At 45.0% G+C, this 16,153-nt stretch overlaps 2 protein-coding genes and 1 long non-coding RNA gene across 3 annotated transcripts; all 3 read left to right on the top strand.

Annotated features, from left to right (window-relative positions):
• The first annotated feature begins 3,209 nt into the window (after positions 1-3,209).
• On the top strand, positions 3,210-5,522 carry LOC128886216 (zinc finger protein 578-like). The gene is made up of 3 exons (XM_054140917.1): positions 3,210-3,739; positions 4,450-4,603; positions 5,174-5,522. Exons 1-3 carry the CDS (start codon positions 3,607-3,609, stop codon positions 5,382-5,384), a joined length of 498 nt encoding a protein of 165 aa, XP_053996892.1. The 5' UTR covers positions 3,210-3,606; the 3' UTR covers positions 5,385-5,522.
• Positions 5,523-7,056: 1,534 nt separating this feature from the next.
• Positions 7,057-8,659, top strand: LOC128886229 (uncharacterized). Its single transcript, XR_008459787.1, has 2 exons — positions 7,057-8,065; positions 8,377-8,659. It is a non-coding gene; the product is annotated as an uncharacterized LOC128886229 (long non-coding RNA).
• A 1,586-nt stretch (positions 8,660-10,245) lies between these two features.
• On the top strand, positions 10,246-15,839 carry LOC128886214 (zinc finger protein 787-like). Its single transcript, XM_054140913.1, has 4 exons — positions 10,246-11,180; positions 11,543-12,039; positions 14,529-14,925; positions 15,130-15,839. Exons 2-3 carry the CDS (start codon positions 11,566-11,568, stop codon positions 14,601-14,603), a joined length of 549 nt encoding a protein of 182 aa, XP_053996888.1. The 5' UTR covers positions 10,246-11,180; positions 11,543-11,565; the 3' UTR covers positions 14,604-14,925; positions 15,130-15,839.
• Positions 15,840-16,153: the final 314 nt, after the last annotated feature.

Below are 16,153 nucleotides of genomic sequence, written 5' to 3'. Positions count from 1 at the left end.
TCATGTATTTAGCTTTCGTCGTCTTTAACGATTCGATATCCCTGAAATTTAAATTTCTGTTGGTTACTCTAATTTTTTACGGACGTCTATTGTAAATAAAATACAACGCGTATACAGATATCAGTTATGTATTGATGATAAATATATTGAACGTTGTTGACTTTACGTATCAAAAGTACTTCCATCTCTTCAAACTAGAAAACGAAACACATGGACCAGAAGTTCCGAAGGCAGTCCTCGAGGAGATCGACTCGGAGACATCGAGGAAGAACGGATCATCGCGAAGGAATCCAGTTTTATTAAGAGAATTTATCAAGAACGATTCATTCTTTGCCTGCGGAAAATGACGCGTCATGCGTTTCCTAATATTTAAAAAAAAAAAAACTGATTTGTAACAAGTTGCATGGTACCTCACGATTTGCTACAGCGTTTCCCAGTCCTAACCGCATTTATAAAGTACAAACTCGTTGCGAAGAAAATGTGATTTTACTCGCGTATCGCTTCGAAGTATTGCGATATAGTGCCTTGTAAAATGTCCCGAAAGGTACGTAGTTCAAGATAGCCGACGCTATTTTGCGCTATGTACAGTAATCTCCCGATGACGTAAGCGCAATTATCACGATTCGCTGTTTTCGTGGGATACAATTTAAGTCAGAATGCGAAAAGAACACAAGACTCGGCGTCCGTTATCCGGGGATTACTGTACTCTTTTTGTAGAGCAATCCGTTGCCACGAATCTCGATCCTAATTCGCGCGGAAGTGTCCCGTTGGTCCACTGATCGTCTCTAATGTCGACTTCTTCTGCCTTTCGTGTTTTCCAGAGGCGAGAGCGATGGGTCTGCTGAATTGTCGGAGGGTGACCTATCCCTGCAAGAACTGCGGCAAGGTCTACAATTACTACTCCAGTCTGGCGAGGCACTTGAAGCACGAGTGCGGCGTGGAACCCAAGTTCCACTGTCCTCTGTGCCCTTACAGGACAAAGCACAAGTCCAGCTTGAACACTCACCTGAACGGCAGACACATGAAACTTCTCAGCGAATTCTACGCGATGCCGAATAGAAACAAACTCTCATCTACCACAGATGCTGGGAAGTAGTTCGCGACTCTTCGGACGATTTTCTGACTTCGCGAACGAATATCCATTTTGTGTTTCGATACGTTCATCGATAGTTTTGTAGACGTCTGTGCAATACATTTGCCGATCGTATTTACGAATAGCGCTTATACATGTACAGGATTGGTCGGCCAGGCAGTTAAGACCCTTTGACGTTACGGCGAACATTCGACGCGATAGTATATATTTTTACAACTCGTCGAAACGTGTTACAAACGACTGTCTTTTACTTTCTCTCGTCCACGAAGTGCAATGACATCGAAAATGTTTCGGTTTAGTTGTACCCGATGGTGAGATGCTCGTACAGTGTCTCCCTCGTTCGAGGAATTCGAGGCGCCGATGAAAACAAAGGGATGAAAGAATCACTTTCCTGGCGCTTATCGTTAGACAATTTCGTAGTGTCTCGAATATTCTACCGTGTTATTTTATAATCGTTTCTATTTTCCATAGGAACATTTTTGCGAATCCGAGAAACGTTCGAGGCGCCATGAATCCCTCTTGTACCGCCATGTGTATTACATACCTGTAACGTATTATATCCTTTACTCGTAAGAGTGTAAACGCTGTAGAAGCGATCAGAGTCGAGTAGATCGCGCACGACGTATCCGTACGTCCGTAGATTTTAGTTTGTCGGTAAATAAAAATCGCTCAGGTGAGGGGAAAGGACGCTCACACGCGCGCGTAGAACGTAGGTTCGTCGACTAATCGAGATCATCGAAATTAAGGATTCGGTTAAGCTCGAGAACGCGGAACATCCATGTTTTCGCATAAGTATTAAGAACTGTTACCTCAATCACCGTATTAATCGTCGCGCACAACGCGAGCTCGTACATTTTGCAACCAAAGTCTAAACATAGAGAGATCGCATAGTACAGTGTACAGCAGTCTTCCAAGCCGCGGAAGTTTTTCATGCGCGGACATGCACAAAACTCGATCCGAATCAGCAACATTTTTGCGTTAACAGTCTCCATTTTACTTTGATTCGCGTGACCGACAATAAACCACCGAGAGTAAATCGTTGCGCGATTTCGAACTCCACTGGTAGGTTTCTATTTATTAACGAGAACATCCGTAGAGCTTTTGCGTTTCACCGTTGGATGTGATTCGATACTTGGGCTCGAGCAGAGTAGGAATCACCATTATAGCGCATACCTATTTAATAAAGTAAAAACTGAAACCTTGGAATCCGTACTTTTCCTCGAGACTTTTCCTTTTTTTGCCCTTCGTTTCTACCATTTTGTTATTTTCCTATGAAAAATACTTACAAGGGAACACTGCGAAACGTCAAACGCTGATTTTGACGAAACTTTGAGTACACGTTATATAAGCCATATTTATGCAAAATCTCCTTCCATTCTCACGTTCGCTTCGCATCAAGTGCCGTATACACCAAAGAGCCAAGGCAATCGAAAGCACATGTGCGCTAATCTTGGCACATGTGCCTTCGGTTGCTTTGGTTCCTTGGACTATACAGAGTTGTGGGTTCTAAAAATTACACATTCTTTTAACACCCTGTACACACATTTTTTTAACTCAAACTCGTTTAAAAGCAATCGTGGATGAGGTACGTTTAATGAAGCCCTAACAAAATTTATTATTCTAACCGTTCGTTCACCGATTTCAGAGCGGAGCTGGGGTCGGATCCAGAGGTTCCAGCATTCAATGGGCCGCTACTAGAAAGACTTCCGCCAAGGAACCATACGCCTTCTCTTAGTCTGCCTGCAAACGTCCGCACAGCCAATATAGCAGCAAGTACAAGACCAGCATGTCGAAGCACGCGATGAGAATTCATCCCAAGTTTCGTGAAAAGTTGTCGACGCTGATCGATCGCCGCTTCTGTTTCGACCATTAACGATAGTATTGTCATCTCGATACGAGGTTGCATCTTCGGTCGATCCGCTGGTTAAATGTACAGTTTTTTCTTTTAAACCAACAAAATATACCATACGTTCTAATGGCTAAACGCAGTTTGGTAATTGTATTCTTAGTACACACCTTGTTAAAGCGTAAATCAACGATGCTCGGAATATCGAGGGATCGAAGCTTGCGAGCAAACGAACCGCATTCCAGGTTCACGCAATTGTTCACACGTTGCAACGAATTGTGACTGTATCGACATACACGTTCCCCGTTTTTTGAATTTTCTTTTGAATCCACGATCTCAACGCCCAGCCCCATCGTCAATGTGTACAATTAATACCGTTTGCATGCGATCGAAACAGGCGTCCCGTTCGTTTCATTTTTCAGACAGTACTGGAGTACTCTTCATCTCCCATGTGCCCCTGCTTGAGCGTCTTTCTTTCTTCTACTCGTGAGCACAGTTTTTACCCACACGCTTTAGAGGCATACGTTGTATCGTTAAACGAAACAAACCATTCCTCCGTCGAACGTAAGAATGTCCTACGACGACGATCCTCAGGAACGACGATCGCTTTCCGTCTAGGCCACGATTTAACCGAAACTCTTTCCTCGTGATTGCAGATTACACGAAGATGAGATACTTCATGAGTCGCGTGACGAGGGACCGTAGGAGATCTCGCGGCCAGGGACGTTTCGCTTGCGACAACTGCGACCGTCGTTACCATCAGATGAAGAACCTCAGGAGACACGTGATAAACGAATGCGGTAAACAACCTATGCATCAGTGCGTGTTCTGCCCTTACAGAGCGACCTACAGATCCTATCTGCAGGTGCACATGATGAAGCACGCCAGGCAGGGATTCACGCCGCGCACAGCGACCGTCAGACAGCACAGGAACCCTTGAAGAACTTACAGGGGTCCTCGAGTATCTCATTCCAGTGATCGGTGATAACCAATCGAAGCATAGACAAACATAGAACCGACGCTTCGAGTGAATTGTGTTAGAAGTAGATTGGACGACGTGAAGCGGCACGCATGATCTCTCTCTCGATAACTTCCACGCCGATCGATTTATCCACCGATATCTCTGTTTTAGCTTCTACGCGTAGACTAAACCGCAAAACGACGACAAACAAACAAAGTACAGGCAGAAAAATGGGGGGGGGGGGAGGACAAGAGACAGAGTAAACAGAATAAGACGATAGCGTGCGTTGCGAAATGCTCGTTAGCGTTCAGCTTTGTGAACTTCGCAAGTTAGATCCCGACGAGTGACACGGATCAAATAAAAGTCTGTCATGTTCCATACCACACGGCTGTCTGTGTCTCACCCTGTTTCCATTCCTACTTCGCCTACTCGCTATCCGTCGGTACATCCGAGGAATAAATCGTTCAAGATCGCCCGACCCAACTTGGTAACGCGCCTCGCGCGAGAACGACGCTTTCGACTAATTGTGACTATCTGTGTCTGTTTCAGTGGAGTCCCAGTATCCCGCAGTCTCGGCGTTTAAGCATACCTGCGCCACTTGTGGGAAGACGTACAAGCACAAGCACCATCTGAAGAGGCACCACGACTTCGAGTGCGGGATCGATCCGAAATTCAAGTGCGCGTTCTGTCCACACAGGACCAGGTACAAGGACAGCTTGATGAAGCACATATTGGCGAGGCATTCGCTTTTGCTCGACCAAAACTCTCAGTACGGACCGCAGCAGGTCTTGGACGTCCACGGTGATATCCCAGGGACCATGTTCGCCTCCTATCACGACTTCACGCAGAATTTACAGTAATCCCCGTCGCTGTACTTCGTTCGCCTCGTGTAGCGAGAAATTCTCCTTACTGTGCATCGATTTCTGCTGCGGGAGTACAGTAGCGCCCGAGTATACGCGCGAGGATTTCACCCTCGAATCATTCTCGATGTTTCTGTCTCTTCGTTCTGTCTCGATTTCTTGCAAATAGTCGATTTTCGCAAACGACTGAGCAGATCTGACCTTCGAAACCATTTCAACCATTGTACACGTGCAGGACACTTTTATGTGACATGTAAATAAAGATTCTATGTATTTTAATATCGCTCGGAATTTCCATCCGATTCGCTGTTTTCAGATCAGTGGCACGATGAGTCTCGATCGCGTGACTCGACTAAGTCGCGTTGTATTTAACGAGGAACTAATTGTTATCGCTTCCGTTTGTTCGGTTTCAGGGTCAGGCTACAGCTCGTCGAACTGGACGGTGCCGACGTTGCCATCGACGTCGAGGGTCATCTCGTACACCAGGCATCTACGATCCACGACGATGAAGGACGAGCAGGGGATCGCTCATCGTTGGGGCCCCAGGAAGTACCGCTGCACGGATTGCAATCGAACATTCTCGTTGATGGCCTCCATGGCCCGTCACCGTATATTCGAGTGTAACAAGCAGTCGCAAGGGTTCGAGAGGGCTACGCAAGACTCCATCGACAGCAAGAAGATGAAAAAGAAGAGATTCGGTTGTCCCGACTGCAATCGCGTCTACGCGGCCTTCACGTCACTTTGGAGGCATAGGAACTACGAGTGCGGTGTCGAGCCCAGATTCATTTGCACCATTTGCGACAACAGGTTCTCGCAAAAGACAAATCTGGACAGACATATCAGAGCTAAGCATTAGCCGCTGGCTCGCGAATGTTTGCTCGTCGACTTGGAAGAGTAATGGAAGAACAATGATCTAGCATCTTCTCCCATCCAGTTCCCGCACGAACTAAGTTTTCCTCGATATTCTGCTGGCTAGACCAGGTGGAATTCCATAATCGTACTACTTTTTTTTTTTTTTATACTTTGAGACATCTGCAGGCGATGTCAAAAGAGTAAACGGTTAGATCAGTGTCTTATGTTGAACGCTAAGAGATATTAAATGTCGAAGTTCCTGTTCGTTAACGATACAACACCCAGTCGTCGTCGTCGTCGTCCTTGTATGGTCCTGTTTTTGTTAAGTAGAGATAGGTACGTATCCCTGCCACGCTCGGATCACAACCTCAAGAACTTTGTTTCCAGTGATCCTTCCCATGTGTATCGAATATTCTGTATATCGTTAGCGTACGCCTATGCTTACACATTTCCTATTCTAACCCTTAACCTCTTCAGGGACGATTTCTTTTTTGTTATTATCAAATTTTTATTCTATTTATTATTAACAGTAATTATAATGATAAAAAACTAAACGTCCACATACGTGGTCAAGAGCGCGAAGATGTTAAAATCGAGCAATATCTTCCAAAAACATCCCGTATACATACTTATTATGTATATTGCATGAAACGTATATAACGATACATGTTGGTTTCAAATGTTGTTCACGCATTACTTAACGTAACGATTCGCGTAGCTCAACCTGTAGCGATTCTGGTTAGGGTTGAATAGAATCGATCGTTTATTTCTCCAGTTATCATTGCGAAATCTACGACTAAATAGTCGAGAGCTGTAGCGATGCGTCGCTAGTTAATTCAGCTGTCTTGTCCGTCGTAGTGAAACGTTTCGTAGACGATACCACTCCCAAATGTGCGTCCAAAGATAGTGTAATCGTATGGCTGAAATAAATTTACGTACTTCCCAAAAACGAATACGCATTGACTACGATAAACGGTGCGATTGCGCTCAAGCAACGCAGACGACTTTTTTCCGCAGGGGAATTGACGGATCCACCGAAAGCGTGAAACTTACTCGACAGTGAAATATAATCGTTTTATCTGTCCAGCGTGCGTCCCGTGCATTTCTCTAACACGTTATCCTGTTTATTTCTAGGATTCAGGAGGAGCCACGTGCTCAGGAGTAACGTGACGCGGATACATTCCTTTAGCGAGACGGAGTCGCCCATCAAGTGTCCCCAGTGCGGCAGAACGTACAAGATGAAGCGAAATTTGACGACTCACATGAAATTTGAGTGCGGCGGACAAAGAAACTTTACGTGTCACGTGTGCCCGGCGAAATACACGCAGAATATCGGACTGCGCCGACATCTCTTGCAAAGACACAACATTTACCTACCGCCAAAGTTCTCCATGCCTAAGCGCATTTTCGATCAGGGATCGATGAACTCTTAGACCTTCTTTGCAGGAATTCTCCAACGAATCGTCAATTTTTCGACGAGGATGACTTATCGCGACGCTTCGCGGCTCGGCACGCCTCGTATAGAACGCGTACTTTCTTGTCTATCCTTATCGAATTCTTCCACGGTTACTTTACAGAACGTGCCTCGATGGAAACGATCCCCCCCCCCCCTCCCGACTCGAGCATTCTTCTATTTCGCACGAATTTGGAAGACTTCGAACCGACAAGGTAGACCTAATCGAACGAGACTAAAGGTAACTTACGGACGAAATCTTAGGCACATTTTGTACAGGATGTAAGATTGTTATTATGCGAGGAACGCGGAATAAAAGGTGCACACGATTCCCCGACCACTCTTTTCATTATCCAAAATCGCTCTGTTTCCCGACGGCGACTAGTATAACCGCTAGAGTACCTTGCGATGGTTGTTTTCTCTCACAGGACTTTAGACACCTGACGTCTCGTTTTCATTGTTTTGCAGAGCCGATAATCGCCGCGGGGGGATCCAGAAACGGATGCTTCAGGAATATGGAAGCGTTCACCTGTCACCAGTGCGGCAGATCGTACCAAATGAGGCACAATCTGGTGAAACATTTGAGATTCGAGTGCGGCGGGCGCAAGCATTTTGGCTGTAGTTTGTGCCCGGCGAGGTACACGCAGAATGGGAAGCTAAGGCAGCACATGCTGAACGCGCACAATATCTTCATCCCGCCGCGAAAGACTTGGATAAGGCCGACTTATAGCACTTGAATGGACCCCACCTAAAACCCTTCCCGTGCGAAGTCTTCGTAGATGGAACATTTTTGTGCAAATAAGTTAGGTGTCGACGCTAGTTTATCTTTTCTTACAGTAGATAGAACCGGGCGTGGATATTTGTTTATGTAACGTTTCTGACAATAGATGAGAGAGTAACAATAAATAGTTTTGGGAAAATGAACGCTTGCGAGAAGCCACTAGTTTTATCCAACGCGTTTCATGCTTGTTTGTCGCGTGGTCGGGCCGATTCGTTTGCGGTAAGTATCGAAATGCGAGCCAACGATTTCGACGAGGCTGCGACGGACGGAGGAGCTGACGATAATTGACACTCGTGATTGGAAACGGGATGTTTTGCGAGATCGACGGGTCTCTGATAAAGGAACCGGGCTTAGTACTTGGATTTTAACGAAATTTGGTGGATGGTAAGCCATTCACGAATTTTCGTTATAATACAAACGTCTGGCTCTGAGTTGTTCGCTTGTCAGTTCCAAAGATCGGTACATTCGAGGGTCCAATAAAGTTCCTAACGTTCGATTTTTCTAATCGAGGTATGAACGTTTTTTTCCAGATTTCTACGAGGATCTCCTTACCATTGAACTCTACCACAAAGAGGCGACAGCTTCCCAAGACTCATCATCGAAGAGCCTGTATACGAGCGTTGGAGCTGCACACCGACTACTCGTTGGACAACCTGAAGTCAACGACGAATGCGACAACCGATGAAGATTCTCTTCCACTTTACCTCTCGAGGAATGAAGATACTCTAAAAATCATCTGACTGTCACTTATTCATTTTTGCTGCTCCTTTTGTCCCTCTCCTCTTCGCATAATAAATTATTATTTACAGCCCGTGTCAATTGTCGATTTATTTCTGCATCAGAAATCTGTTACAGTTGTCTGTTTGTAAAAGTCTTTAGGGATATGTTGTTTACATGTAGACGCGCACTTGTTGTACGTAGAAAAGCATTACTAGAAGAAATCTTTTATTTACAGCCGAGTCATCACGGAAGAACACGCACAAAATCATCGCTGCCAGAGTTAATCACTGCTATTGGGTTGTACGATTTGCGTAGATTACGACACGGCCGTACCGATCGGTCGGTCGATAAACGTTATTGCCAACTTCGCGATAACCGTCACGGTATATCGGAAGCTGGTGACACGCGATCGAGGCAAATCGGAAGTTCCCACGAGTGTAGGACGCTCGTCGGTTAAAATACCTTCATTTGAATCAGAAAAATCAATCAATTCAATTGAATCAATTCCTTCCATCCCGTTCGATGGACCGTTCTCTGACAGTGGGGTTTTTCTTTTCGTTCGACAGGTTTCATGAGGCCCCGGTTCATGTGTCAGCAATGCGGCCGCGGGTACACAATGCTGTGCAACCTGAGGAGGCACATGAAATGGGAATGCGGAGGAAAACGTCAGTTTCCTTGTTACTACTGCAGCTACAGTTTTACACAGAAGACGAGTCTGCAACGTCATCTGACTGCAATCCATAAAATCGACATAGTCAACGGAATGGAGTCTACTCTAATGCTATAGGAACACTCGAGTTCTGAACGTTGCATCGTGTGGTATTTCACCCAAAAAGCGGGGAAAAACATTTTCTGACTACAGTTGTATATTTAGCCCAGTGTTTTGTTTATTTGTTGCAATTAGGGAATTATTGCATACTTGAGGGCTCGGGAGAAACGACTTTTTTCCGCTTTTTCGGTCGCATACCCCAATGTGCGCCAACCGATCATCGAAACAGTTCGGATAAAAGCCTGTCCCCCTCCGCAAACATCAGATCACCTCTATCCCGTACAGGTCACTTGTCTCGCTTAGCTTTTTCTCGTAATAATGTCTCTGTAACTGTTTTTGCTCTTATAATCCACACCATCCCCAAATCCAAACAGCTTGTCTTGTACCTTGTAATCTCCAACTTAATCAAATTTCCAAAATTACATTTGTAGCAGGCTGTCGACGCCGAAGGAGGGAAAGGTTAGATGGGTCTAAAGGGTCCGTGAGAATCGATCGAATCGCTCGAGCGTGGATGAGGGAGGGCGAGGGTGGGAGAGGACCGCACGTAAATCGGTAGAATCGATCGAATTCGTGATTAACGCGACTGTGGTATTAATGTTCTTTTAGGTATGCGCGAGCTGGCCAGTCTTCGATTCCTGTTTCACCGCAGATCGAGACACGCCAATTACTTGAGGGACGAAGACCTGGCGCTCAAGTGCAGGCAATGCGGCCGAAGGTACAAGGTCCAGCACAGTCTCAACAAGCATCTCAAATACGAGTGCGGTGGCCAAAAGAACTTCGCCTGTGATTTCTGCGATTGTAGCTACACGCAGAACGTCAACCTGCGCCGTCACTTGATGCGTATCCACAATGTGTATTGTCCGCCTAGGCAGAAGCTCGTCAGGAAGAGTCTGTGATCGAATCTTCCCGGAAGAAAACGTCCTCGATCGTCGCGGAAGATTGCGTCTCCGAAGATCGATGCTTGGTTCCTCGCCCCCGAAGATGGTCCGTCCGATCCGTCGTTTCATCCACCGATCGCGAAGAGCGTTCCTCTCCACGACCGTCCCAAGATTCTTCACACGAAGATTAGTTGAATCGCGCAATGGACATAGGCGAAGTGCATGGACCTTAAATTATTCGAGTTCCTCGGTCTTATACGGAGATTGTATAGATAGCTGTTTAACTTTCACACGTTGTAAAGGCTTTGTCCCGGCTGAACGCGTTCGATTATAATAGTATTGTTATCGAGGTCTACCCTAACTTGCCACTTAGAGCATCGATACGTAGTTAGACGTTTGAATTTCGACTGTGCCACGTAGCGTCTAGCAACAGTAATAAATATAACAATAAAGTTTTAAACTGTTAAGTTCTGATCGATACGGCGATACCTGACAATCATCGCGCACCTTTTTAATCTTCTACATATATATGAACGAAACCCTGACTGATTACTATCAACGTCCAGGCTAAATCCTTGAACCTAGAAAACTGACATTTTGCACAGAGGTTTCCTTTATGATGTATACAAGGAATAAGAAAGAATATTTCGAAATTCAACCCCTAAGGGGGTAAACTGCGGGGCACAGCTAGTTATATATAAATACGCATAAGACACGAACAAGCACAGAACTCTTCCTATGGTTTTTTTTTTCTTTTTTGATCAAAAATCACTGCTCATTCCACGAGCACGTCGTGCAGCTTTCGAACTTGAGCGTCTCAATATTCTTCTTCTTCTTCTTCTTCTTTTTTTTTTTTTGGATTCCTTCATACGAATAATCGGATTTTTTTTACTGCGACGCAATCCTACTTAAGTCGACGTCACCTCATGTCGAAGATGCTCATCATGCGTATTGTTCCTATGTACAAGTACGTATAAAATAATTATTATGACATCCCCCTCACGCAGAAAATCGTTCTAACTCTTGCGGACATGCGAGATTATCGGCTTTCATTACGAACTTTTGTTTTTCTTTTTCCATTTCCGTTTCGAAGGAAAGAGAGTTTCTGTTACCTTTTGTTCGTCGTTTTAACTTTTTATTTGTGCTATTTTCTAAACGCCTTTTTCTCTCATGTTTCCTTCCTCTGATCGATCGAATCGCCGACACGTCTATTTCGACTGCGAAGTAGACTCTCGAGCCTCGACACGCTCTCTTTTCTTCCGCCCCCGACTCACGGTCCCTCCTCCCCTCCCCCCCTAACGTATGAAATTCGTCTGCTTTGTTTTGCAGACAGCAAGCCAAATTATCGGACCATGTTCCTGAAGCAGTGCCTGCCGCCACCGGACATCCCCAACAACGCCCCAGCACCGTTCGATCCTGGATTGGGCTGCTCGGCGGATCCACGGTTGCTGTTTCAGGGCTCCTCTGCCTGGATACCCGAAACCGACAAGCCCTACATGTGCTCGAGCTGCGGCAAAGGCTACACCCACATATTCACCCTGAACCGTCACCGTCGCACCGTCTGCGGGAAAATCAGAAATACCAACGGCAAGTGGAAGTGTCCCCGGTGCACCAGGTCCTACGTAACCGAAGGGAACCTCGTCCGTCACGTGAGGTTCGAGTGCGGCGTCAGACGGAAGTTCTGCTGCATATTCTGCAACCGCAAGTTCACCCAGCGTTGCAGCCTGATACGACACCTGAGGAACTTCCACAACGAGAGCTTCGACAGCAACAACACCGGTGCCGTTCCCTCGGAATACCAACCGATGGAAGCCTGTCACGTGGAAGTAAAGGCCTCGGACGACTCTAGAATATAAATCTTCGTTTTGAAAAGCAAAAGAAAAAAAAAAAACGAAAACGAAAAAACAAAAAGAAATACGCAGAGACTATTCTCGTCGGTTGTTTTTAGGGATTAAAGAATAGGAATAATCGTTTCCGCGAGAAAAGGTTCTCCTCTGGGAGTACTTCGAATCGTCCTGAGCTTCTGAATCGCGATATTTACCGTATTTCTTGGGCGACGGTTACCCTCGCCGAGAAATCGGTGGAACGGTTCCTCGAGAAAACAAAAACAAAAAACGAGCAATCTTTTCGAATATCACGCGGATAAACGTTTCAAGTGTCACTTATGCGTATAATAGTTCCACGTCGTGTTAAGTAGGTTAGCTGGTAAAGGGGAAAATTTCGAAGGGGGAGAAACAGTACCGCGCGGCCCGTACTACTGCGTTTTTAGGCAACCGCAATTCTTTCTCGACGAAACGCGAAAAAGTATCCGCGAAACCGTGATCCTGAAACGAACTTTGAACGCGTAATTCGAAGACGAGAATACCTGTTTGGCGAACAAAGGTATTCAATAAACGGCTGGAATTCGTATGGCCTTTTAATTCGATAAGCTTTTTGACTATCAAAAAAAGAAGATTCGTATATATATATAAATATATAAATATTATATATATGTATATACATATATACATACATTTAAGTACGTTACACACAATAATGTGTAAAATAAGATTGCGATCGGCACTGGAGCACGTGGAAGCATTTTATTCACGTCCACTGGGGAGAGAACGATCGGTCACGAATCAGAGAGATAAAGCATTTGATCAGATTTCGCGACGACTACGTGCCCTTTTCTTGAAAAGTGTCTTATAGTTGGATCTCCGTACGTACATCGTCGATGTATTCGAGTACAAGAAGAACATATACGCTTTGTTGTTCGTTTTCAAAATGTTTTTTAAAATAAGGCTGATTATTCGATAGCTTACGAAACTTTGATACGATTTTTTCCTTGTCGTCAGATTTGTCATTATCATGCGCGTACTGAGTGGACACGCGTTTTAAGTGCTGTTAGACTACTCGGATGTGCACGGAGGATGGCACGAGCGTATTCCATCAAACGAAAACGCGAGGAATGTATCGTCGAGCTTGGTACACTTCGATGGTGCTGCATCTTCTAAGCTATTCTCTATTATTATTAGTATTACTATTAGTATTATCATTACTGTTGTTTCTTTTCTTTTCTATTAATCGAAGTAATCATTTAAGACTGCGTTATTAAAGGGATTAAGATTAAATAATTTGCAATGGTACAGTTAAGAATCTTTGCAATGACTCGTAGTACCGTCTAAATAAAAGTCAGGATATGAGTCGCGAACCGATTCGCCGAGTTGTGTATCGCTGTAGTCAAACCTAAGACGGCCGATTTTTCTCGTTAATTTTCGACTGATAGCGTTGTTTGGGCTGTGAAAATCATTCGTCTCTCGTACGCGTTCTTTCCTTTCTCGTTGACGATGACGTAGAATAGCGTTCCGTACTCAATTCTTGGCGAGTCGAAACAAAAAAGAAAAAGATAATTTAGTTTGAATCGATGATCCTTTTTTTTTTGTTTATTCATTTTTGATTCGCGATACCGAAAAGATACCATCTAAGAGACAAAAAAACTTTGTTGTTGTGTAAGGTGTTACTTAAAACGATAAAAAAGAACAATAAATACACACGGTTTATGTACGTCGTGTGATGTTTTACCTTGAAACTGAGAAATCGAGTTGCGATAGTGAATCTGCATTTCGTCGAGACGCTTCGAGTTTCGAGCATATCGATGTCTATCGAAGCGTAGTCGAGGACAATGCTCCCGATCATTTCTTTCCCTTCGTTGTGCACTCTCCCGTCCGAGTTTCCCATCTCCGGCCTGCGAACTTAACATCTCTTCTTTCTCGAGACCCGTCTTTGTCGTTTCAGTGCCACCGATCGATGTTACATGCTCGAAAAAACAGTTTAGAATACTTCGAGGAGCGTTGCCGTAGCCATAGTTGCAGTGGACGTTGAGAAACTAGTAAAACCACGATGCTGGTAGTAGCCTTCTATTTTTATGGACAGCGTATTATGACTCAGGTTGTCCGAGTTCTTCATATTTCGTCATTATTATTCATTTGGTTTCAGTCTAGACGACACGTACCCCCATGCTCTCTACAATGGTGTACTTCCTTTCAATTTATACCCACGGGACACACAGGAGAGAAAGCATCACTAACAAAGCATATTCGTGTTCGAGGTTTCAGTCACTCTTGCTAGGAAGGTTCGAAACGATCTCACGTCTACGATTCTAATACGTTGACGATGAAAATAGAAGGCCATCGCTGGTGTTGTGGGTTTATTTAATCAAGAATGTTTCTGACGCAGAAATGTTCCGTCCCTTGATTGTTTGTTTGTTCGTTCGTTTCTTTTGTTCTTTTGCCGAATGCCAACCACTCATGCAACCATTCCGTTCCTGTTTCAGTCAAAGGGCGGCTGTTTTGCGACCAACTGCCACGCGACATTTGGAGACGTTGCAAGGACGACCTACTCTGTTTGAAGTGTGCCAAGAGGTACAGCGACTGGAGGAGCTTGCGGAAGCACATGAATTTTTTCTGTCAGATGGAACCGCTTTATCCTTGCCCCTATTGCACGCACAGGGCCAGGATACCGACTTTGCTCAAGTATCACGTGGTGCGCGAACACGCGACTTTCGCGTCCACCGAGGAGATCTATTGATTCGTCGAGCCGCGCTTTCGACTGTGTACGAATATAGCTTTTTCTTCGTTCTTTGTTGCGTCGACAGAAGAAAGAAAAGCTTTCCTGTCCGAATAAACACGCGCCGTTGTTGCGAGTGGACCAAATTTCTGTGCGTTTTGTCAGTAAGTTGTAGTTATTCGTAATATGAGTTTCAATAAACGTATCGTTCGCAAAAAAAAAGTACGTATCGTAACAACCCCATTACTAAATCGGTATGTTTCGACGATCCTATGCAAGTTTCTTTTCCAGACGTTTGTGTGCCGATTGAACTCGAATCTGGGCGATCGAGGCTCGTTTTTCTAACTCGTTCGCTTCTGATTTTTCAGGGATCAGCCTGTCGGTTCGCAAGGTCCAACTGAAACCAATCTTATTCTGCCCGAATTGTGGCAAAGGACCTTTCACCTGGAAGACGAACCTGCGACGTCATCTGAGCACTAGCTGCGGACGATCACCCAAGTTCCACTGCGACATATGCGTCTTCAAGACCAGCAGAAAGGACATTCTCCTCAGGCATATGAGAAATATGCACCCACCCGCACTTCACGAATTAGCATAACCATCAATCTATAGGGAAACATTATCGTTGACTCCACCTGGTAGATCCTGGATAAAACACACTCCTATTGGTCTTTGGATCAAAACAGTTCGCGCTACCGGATTGTACGTCGATTGTGACAATACACACATAATTTAACGATTGTTTGTGGATGTTTGGAATCTCTGCGAGTGCGAAGCGCGGTTGACTCAGCCTGTCATAGAGTCTTGAAGCGTTTCGAAGCTTCAAAGAGACCTCGACGGAAAAAAATGTTGAGACTACGATTCCAAACGTCAGTTTAGGACGATAGTCGAGCAGCTCAGTCGACGCTTGACTTTTCTAAGCTAAACGTGGTATAAGATTTGTTAGTTCCTTTCGTTCCCTTCGATCGAGAATGCCATTTCGCACCTCGTGTTGGCCATGCTCGTCTACGAAGAATTGTTATGTGCTTGCTACTGGTTCTCAATTGTTCCCGACCAATAAAATGTACGTTACATAAATCATTTACGATTGCATTTAATACTGCGTCAACATACGTTTCGACTCCCTCCGAGTATCGCGTAGGTTTCGTTCGATTCGAAGACGAACGATGTCTTGTCTTGTCTCGTCTCCGCGAACTCTGCTTCATCGATGTTTGTTTTGGTTTGTTTCAGGTGGTTGGAATTACGCGGACGGCTACAACCCCATGGACGGGCTGCTTCATTCGGAGCTCGATAAATTTAAAATCCCTGATGCGGCGGCACAATCCATCCCCAACTATCAGTTCGTACACAAACGCCACATGTGCGGTTTCTGCAAGAAAGTCTTCCCTCTGA

Source organism: Hylaeus anthracinus, unplaced genomic scaffold (assembly GCF_026225885.1).
Source record: "Hylaeus anthracinus isolate JK02 unplaced genomic scaffold, UHH_iyHylAnth1.0_haploid 11982, whole genome shotgun sequence".
Classification (NCBI taxonomy): Eukaryota; Metazoa; Arthropoda; class Insecta; order Hymenoptera; family Colletidae; genus Hylaeus; species Hylaeus anthracinus.
Note: the sequence above shows the minus strand (reverse complement) of the source record. Positions and strands in the feature narration are given on the sequence as shown.